This window comes from Arachis ipaensis, chromosome B09 (genome assembly GCF_000816755.2).
Source record: "Arachis ipaensis cultivar K30076 chromosome B09, Araip1.1, whole genome shotgun sequence".
In the NCBI taxonomy this organism is placed as follows: domain Eukaryota; kingdom Viridiplantae; phylum Streptophyta; class Magnoliopsida; order Fabales; family Fabaceae; genus Arachis; species Arachis ipaensis.
Genome location: NC_029793.2, coordinates 40,525,776 through 40,534,067, shown reverse-complemented (window position 1 = coordinate 40,534,067; position 8,292 = coordinate 40,525,776). Strand labels below are relative to the sequence as shown.

The 8,292-nt window shown below is 37.0% G+C and overlaps 1 protein-coding gene across 2 annotated transcripts in view; it reads left to right on the top strand.

The window, feature by feature from the left end:
• Positions 1 to 5,124, top strand: part of LOC107617884 (probable linoleate 9S-lipoxygenase 5) — a 17,136-nt gene extending 12,012 nt beyond the window's left edge. The window contains exons 2-9 of one of the 2 annotated variants that reach the window (XM_016319760.2): positions 705 to 997; positions 2,122 to 2,362; positions 2,490 to 2,828; positions 2,905 to 2,990; positions 3,077 to 3,184; positions 3,259 to 3,563; positions 3,638 to 3,901; positions 4,146 to 5,124. In XM_016319760.2, coding sequence (XP_016175246.1) covers positions 705 to 997; positions 2,122 to 2,362; positions 2,490 to 2,828; positions 2,905 to 2,990; positions 3,077 to 3,184; positions 3,259 to 3,563; positions 3,638 to 3,901; positions 4,146 to 4,899 — 2,390 coding nt within the window. In that variant the 3' untranslated portion in view covers positions 4,900 to 5,124. The remainder of the gene's footprint in view (positions 1 to 704; positions 998 to 2,121; positions 2,363 to 2,489; positions 2,829 to 2,904; positions 2,991 to 3,076; positions 3,185 to 3,258; positions 3,564 to 3,637; positions 3,902 to 4,145) is intronic. The other variant, XM_016319761.2, reaches the window with a different exon arrangement.

Below are 8,292 nucleotides of genomic sequence, written 5' to 3'. Positions count from 1 at the left end.
ATTATATTTTAAATTAAAAAATCTGTATATTCACACTTAGTAGGTGCATGTGATGCTGTATATACTACGGAGATCATAGTGATTATGGTATTTTAAAAAGTGTTATTAAAATTAATGTAATATATATACCACTAATTATTTTGTATGGAAAAGTATAGATAGATAATGAAAATACTAAACAATGTGAATAATAGATATATCGGATGTTCAGTTTACTAGGTATGCAGATAGTTATTCTAATATTAAGATTTAGGTGTGTAATTTAAAATATAATGTGTGTTTACTTTATTGGGCCAATTTTAATATCCCTTTTGTATAGATATCATTTGGTTGTTTGCTATTTTGTTGGTTTTCCAATTTCCAAGTCACCACATTCATTGTGTGATGAGTGTAATTTGGTGCTTTGCATTATATAGATGAGGAAGCACTTTGAACAATTTGTAATTTTATTTATCTTGATCGATATTTAAATTCATTTGTGACGTGTTTTAAGTCAAATTCCATATCATAAAATCTTGTAGTCAAAGGTCCAAAAGTTTAGAAGCGTACTTCGAAACATGGAACTGTTCTTGTCTCCTTATCTTATATCTTAAACTTGCAAATGGTGGTGGGATCTAGATAACGTGACAATCTAGATTAAGTAATTGTAAAATATTTTTACGTCAGATTAAAATTTTAATCTGAATGTTTTTGTGATTGTATAGGAAATGGGTTGAAGGGGAAGGTAGGTAAGGCTGCATACTTGGAAGATTGGATCACCACATTTACACCATTGACAGCAGGAGAAGCAGCATTCACAGTTACTTTTGATTGGGACAATGAGGAGATAGGAACACCAGGTGCATTTCTAATTAGGAACAACCATCACAGTGAGTTTTACCTTAAAAGCCTCACACTTGAAGATGTTCCTTCCCATGGTGTCATTCACTTTCCTTGTAATTCTTGGGTTTACCCTGCTAGTAAATATCAAAACGACCGCGTTTTCTTCTCCAACAAGGTACAATTACACACTTACCCTCCATACTTGTATTTCGAGTCATACTGTTTGTTGTTATTAAGGGTAACTTACACATGATAAATATCTATATTAATCCTCTTTGAGGTTTAGATGATTTTTTTTTTCAGTACATCAGGGGATTTGAACCCGGAGATAGTGGAAAGGAAAAATCTAAATTAACTATCTATACCAACTGAGCTAACCTCAGTTTTGAGGTTTAAATAATAATGCACTTGAGACCTTTGTGTTTTGTAAAACATGGCAATGACCTGCTTGTTTTATTTAGGATAAAGTATTATTTTGACCTTTAATATTTGGACCAAGTGCTAATATGATTTTTAACATTTTAAACATGTTATTTTTGTTTCAAAAAATTTTAAACAAGTTTAATGTTGTTCTATTATTAAATTTGTCACAAATAGTTAATGAAATGAGTGACGTGAACGTTAATAACGTTATTAGTGAAGTCATATCTTCTTATTCTCGTGTGTTAAAAAACATAATCAAAACTTTTTTATAACACTTTTTCTTCTCGTTCTTGTACAAAACTCCAAATTCTAACAATCAATTTTTAACGCTCTAGAATCAAAGAAAAAGATTTTACATTGGTGGTCGTTGGTGAGTTAATTTTATTTACATGTTTAAGTCGAACGGTATTAGCTCTTCAATATACTAATGTTCGTGTTAAATTTAACGGGAGGACAACATTAAAGCCATTTGAAACATTTTCTTCTTTTCTGAATCCCTTCCGTAAAGGAGCCGAATGAAACAAAAGTTTCACGTTCGGTTTTGAATTAGAGACGTTAAAAAAAAAAAGATAAATAAACGTCGACTATAACCCCTAGCCTTCCAAGCTAACGATGCGGGTTCGATTCCCGCTACCCGCTTTTATCTTATTTCTATATTAGATTAGAATCTTTCTTTTTTTTTTTAGATTAGAATAAAATGTGGAATAAAATAAATACATTTTTTTAGTAAATTTTTTATCATTTCTGTTTAAAATTTTAGAGATCAAATTAAAACCTGACTCAACATTGGGACTAAAATAATACTTTACCCTTGCATTTAATTAGTTATCATTAGAAATGTGTGATACAAGTTACATAACTTTGTATGAATTGCAGACATACCTTCCAGCTGAAACACCAATATCACTGCTCAAGTATAGAGAAGAAGAACTAGAGAATTTAAGAGGGGATGGAAAGGGCCAGCTCCAAGAGTGGGACAGAGTCTATGATTATGAAGTCTACAATGACCTGGGAAATCCAGATAAGGGTCCACAACATGCTCGTCCAGTTCTTGGAGGGTCCACCGAATATCCATACCCTCGAAGAGGAAGAACCGGTAGAGCACCAGCTAAATCAGGTTAGTGCTTTATTCAGGTCTAGATTGTTCAATGTTCTGGAAGATTTTCAGTTGTGTTCTATGCTTGTTGATGTGGCAAGGATGATATGAATAAAATCAATGTTGTATGTGGTTGTTATCTTGGCAGATCCAAAGTATGAGAGTAGGTTGAATCTTGCTTTGAGCTTAAACATATATGTTCCAAGGGATGAAAGATTTGGTCACTTGAAGTTGGCGGATTTTCTCTCATATGCACTGAAATCTATAGTCCAAGTTCTCAAACCGGAATTTGAATCAATATTCGACAAAACCCCTAATGAGTTTGACAGCTTTGAAGATGTACTCAAACTATATGAAGGTGGACTTGAAGTGCCTGAGGGTGTAGTTAAGGTTATTCGGGATAATGTTCCTCTTGAAATGCTGAAGGAAATTTTTCGCACCGATGGTGAAAGGTTCCTCAAATTTCCTCTGCCTCAAGTGATTGCAGGTATTATAAACATAGAAAACTATGCATTTTGCAAAGTGCAAACCGTTCCTATTGAATGATTGGGATATTGGTGCAGTGGATAAGTTTGCATGGAGAACAGACGAAGAATTTGCGAGAGAGATGTTGGCCGGAATAAACCCGGTTATGATCCGCAGTCTCGAAGTAAGCCAATGTTTCATATCTTTTCTTTTTATTTTAAGATTAATTGTTAACAATTAAAAAATTAAACAATCATCCTTAAACTGCAGGAATTCCCACCAGCAAGCAAGCTAGACCCAAAAGTCTATGGTGATCAAACCAGCACAATAACAAAAGAACACATTGAAAGTAATTTGGAAGGCCACACAATTAATGAGGTAATTTTTAAAATGATGCTGTGTTTTCACAATAAATCCTTCCATCTAATGTTTTATTTGTATTGATTCAATAGGTAATCATAGAAAGGAAGTTATTCATATTGGATCACCATGATGCACTAATGCCATACCTGAGAAGGATAAACTCCACTTCTACAAAGACTTATGCTTCCAGAACACTTCTTTTCTTGCAAAAGAATGGGACATTAAAGCCCCTCGCCATCGAGCTGAGTTTGCCGCATCCCGAGGGAGATCAACATGGCGCCATAAGTAAAGTTTTTGTCCCCGAAGAAAAAGGTGTTGAAAATTCCTTGTGGCAACTCGCCAAAGGTTATGTCGGAGTAGTCGACTCCGGCTATCATCAACTTATAAGCCATTGGTAATAATAACTCCATCAGAGAAATTTAGAGTAAAAGTGTTTTGTTATTTGATGTTGTGTTTCTTGCATCACAGGCTACATACTCATGCAGTCATCGAGCCGTTTATTATCGCGACGAACAGGCAGCTTAGTGTTCTTCATCCGATTTATAAGCTGTTACATCCTCACTATCGCGACACCATGAATATAAATGCGCTTGGAAGGCAGATCCTCATCAATGCAGGTGGTGCTCTAGAGGTAACAGTTTTTACATCAAAATATTCCATGGAGTTTTCCTCTATGCTTTATAAAGATTGGGTTTTCCCGGAGCAAGCACTACCTCAAGATCTTCTCAAGAGGTAACCCACCATATTGAAATCAAGAGAACAAATAATTTTAGAGAAAATTTCACTCCCATTTCCTGAGAGAGAGGCTAAAATAACACTCTCCGAAAATATACATTTTACAAATAGAGAAGAGGGGAGTGTCATTTTAGCATCTCTCTCAAGTGAAAGGAATGAAATTTTCTCATAATTTTGTTATGTGACATTGTTCGATCGCCATGAATTTCGTGTTAACATGTTGCATCTTTGCTTATTTCAGAGGAGTGGCTGTTAAAGATTCAAGTTGCCCACACGGCCTTAAGCTATTGATCGAGGATTACCCTTTTGCAGTTGATGGACTAGAAATCTGGTTCGCCATCAAGACATGGGTTCAAGACTATTGCAGCGTTTACTACAAGGACGACGAGTCAATCAAGAAAGACGCAGAACTCCAATCTTGGTGGAAGGAATTAAGGGAGAAGGGCCATGGTGACAAGAAAGAAGAGATATGGTGGCCAAAGATGCAGACACGTGAGGAGCTCATTGAAACATGCACCATCATTATATGGATCGCTTCGGCTCTTCATGCCGCCATCAACTTCGGACAGTATCCGTACGGAGGCTACCCGCCGAACCGTCCAGCCATAAGTAGCAAATTGGTGCCGGAAAAAGGAACGCCGGAGTATGATGAACTGTTGGCGAATCCTGATAAGACTTATCTGAAAACATTCACTTCACAGTTCAAGGCTGTTCTTGGAATTTCACTTGTGGAGATCTTGTCTAGGCATTCTAGTGATGAGGTGTACTTAGGGCAGAGAGACACTGAAAATTGGACGTCGGATGCTGAGGCGTTAGAAGCATTTGCCAAGTTCGGGAAGAAGATTGAAGATATTGAGGAAGGGATGAAGAGAATGAACAATGATGAGAAACTGAGGAACAGATATGGACCCGTTAAGATGCCGTACACTTTGCTTTATCCTTCTAGTGAAGGTGGACTAACTGGAAGAGGGATTCCAAATAGTGTCTCAATCTAAAATTGTGCCTAGAGAGCTTATAGCTATGTTATGTTATTTGCTTGACTTTGATGGATCTATCAGATAGTGTCTTAATTATAAAATCCTTTCAATTTCAATGGGTGTGTCTGCTGTGCTCCCTTTTAGTCCCCTTCTAGAAATTGCAGTAGCCTGTTTAACTGCTCAATGTTATTTTTAATTCTATTTATCTGATCCAATGGTTGCCGCTTGGCATGGCTTGTTCTTTGTCGCCTCTGCCCTTTAGTTTTAATTTGATGCATTTACCTCACCCTTCCATTCCTAATTTACCATACTACTTTAACTGTTCATTTCTATGTTTATTTTCAGTTACCTCATCTTGTTATCATCATAAACTACCATTTTAGCCCTTTCTTACTACACAACCTATTTAATTTAGTACTTAATAAATTGGAAAAGGAAAAACTGGAGCAACTATTAGTTAATTCAACCAGGCTTCTAAATCCAAATACCAAATCATTCTTCAACATATTCTTCCTTCTAGGTAAGAAAGACTTCAAAATATATGTATTGATCGAGTCCATTAAATATTAGAACATTGTTGAAAAATCAAACAAGCTTTTGAAAAAAACTTACATGTTGCCTTCAGCGCGCATCTGTTGGTTGTACTCCTCCATCTGCTTTTACAACCAATCGAGTTGCTCCAATTTCTCTTTCAATTCGAGCTGATGGCAACGACTCCTCCTACAAGTACAAGAAGGTCGTTGTACCTTTGTTCCGTTTGCTGGTGAAGCTCCTGTATCAGCTTCTGCACCTCCTTCCTCAAGTCAACAATTTTCTAAGTATCGGCAAGGCTGGTGGCAGAGGCAGAGGCAGAGGCAAAGGCAGAGGCAGAGAAAGCCACCATTACAGAGAAACAGAGGCCACTGGCGAAGAACGATTCCAACCCGAAGCGACGATTCTTATGGGAATCAGAGGCGGTCTTAGGTCAAATCCTATCAGGATCTACCATTGAGGTCTCGGAGCCGACTTCGTCGTTCCCACTAGGCGGCTGAGATTGGTGGGTCGTGCCCGTCAACATCTGCGTGTATTCCTCCTGTGTCACACACATCGTAATTAGGATAACAGTTAAATAATTGCTTTTAAACAAAATAAATTTGAAACTTAGAATTAATTTAAACTCATATAATGGGCCGCTGACCGCTCGTCAACAAATCTCTTCTTGTTGGCCTTCAAAGTATGGATATTCTTGAAGGTCTCCGCTAGTGTCGCCTCACAGTCCAATAAAATAAATGAATAACTTAAACAACTAATTCAAGTAACTACTAAAATATTACACAATGACAAAATTCTTACCAGTTTGCTCTTCATCTTCATGAAGGTTGCCAACCCACCTGTATACTTTGACGACTTGGGCGAAGTGCTGTTAGCGACATTCATTAGACGGCGACACTTGAACTTCTCATCATGAGTAAAATAGATCTCCAAGTCCTTCTTGATGGCTGAACAGATCCACGACGTTAAGTGGTTGCGCCCTTTATGAACGTCACTCATCATCTGCTGAAAACGTTTAGCTGTTTGGTGGTCGTTAATCTTCCTAATCATGAGATTATGCTTCGCATCTCATATGAATTTCAACTGCACAAAGTGATTCACCAACATTAGTTAGTCAGAATAAAATACAATTCAAGTACAGTTAATTAATTCAACATTATTGGGTTCTTACTGCCCACTTCTGAAACCATCGATCTCTGGTCCCAGATTGCATGTAGGTCAGCCACGGGTGGTCGTACATTGACTTAATGATGTTGAAGATCTCCTGTGTGCAAGCATTGGAATTTCGTGCAAACCTAGTAGAGAAAAAATCTAACATTAACAAACATATAGAAATGCGACGGACAGTGGTGGAGGGGCATCCTGCAGGGGGACACTGGAGGAATCACCCACTGCGAATTCTGTTGTCGCTGGATCTGCAAGGGGCGTAGCAAAAGGAGGAACGTAGTTGGTGTTTGAGATAATGATAAATTGCTGGTCTCCCGCTTATGATGTCACAGGAGTCGATGGTGTAGTCAAAGTAGAGGGCGATGACTGGGTAGTCTTTGGGGATTCAGTGGAAGGCCACCCTCTACCACGACCACATGACCCACTCGACCTACCATTTGCGTTTTGGTTATCATATGGTAATTTAGAGTTTATTCGTATTTGTTATTTAGCTATTATAAAATAGGATTTATGTTGATTATATTAGATTCGTGTTGATTATTCTGGTTATTAAAATTGGTTTTATGATGAAGAAATTAAAATAAATTATATAATTTAGTGTTTGTTTATTTTACAAAGTTAGATCGCTTTATACTGTGCATTTGAGTTTATTAGTAAAAATGATTGAAGCCTTTTGGTGGGTGGATTAGGATTTCAACCCTTGTATGTTGGGTTGGATGGATATTTGGTTTGGATGGAACCCTTAAGGGGTGGAGAAATCCGAATTTTAGGGGAGACTCTGTCGAAATTTTTATAAGATTTTGAGTGAAATTGAAAAATTAAAATTATGTTTTCGAAAGTTTTAGAATTATGTTTAGAGTTGATATTTTTGTTAATTATGACATGAATTGGTTCCTTTTTAAAATTCTTATTTTAAGTATTTTGGGTTATTTGTTATTTCTTGAATTTCTTCTTATATTATTATTTATTGGTGTTTGTTATATTATTAATATATTTACTGTATTGAGTGTATTAATATGTTTAGAGTTGGTGAATTTAATTGTGTTAGTAATATATTCAATGTGCAGATATTTGGACAAATTTACCCTTTAAAAATTAATAATTAGCCTTTTCCTTTTTTTGAAAAAAAAAACATTATCCCTAAGAATCATCTTCCATCGTCATTATTAGACACCAACAGAAAATTTTTCATCATCATCAGCATCTTCCATCCACCTCTAACACCCTCATCCACATTAGAGAGAGAAAGAGAGAAAGAGAGAGAGAGAGAGAAAGAGAACGAAGAAAGAAGAAGAAGAATCATCAGCATCCTCCATCCACCTCTCTAACACCATCATCCACATCAGAGAGGGAGAAAGAAAAAGAAGGCAGGAAACGGGCGACGTTGCAATCGTGGCTGAGGAAGAAAGAGGGAGTTTGGCCAAGAGAAAATCAGAAATAGGGAGAGAAAGAGGGAGTGAAAAACAGAGGCTGAGGGGGAGGAAAGAATAATAGAAGAGGAGGAAAGGGGAGGAAGAAACGACGATGTGAAGAGGCATTGAGAAAGAAAAAAAACGGGCGACGTTGCAATCGTGGCTGAGGAAGAAAGAGGGAGTTTGGCCAAGAGAAAATCAGAAATAGGGAGAGAAAGAGGGAGTGAAAAACAGAGGCTGAGGGGGAGGAAAGAATAATAGAAGAGGAGGAAGAGGAGGAAAGGGGCGACGATGTGAAGAG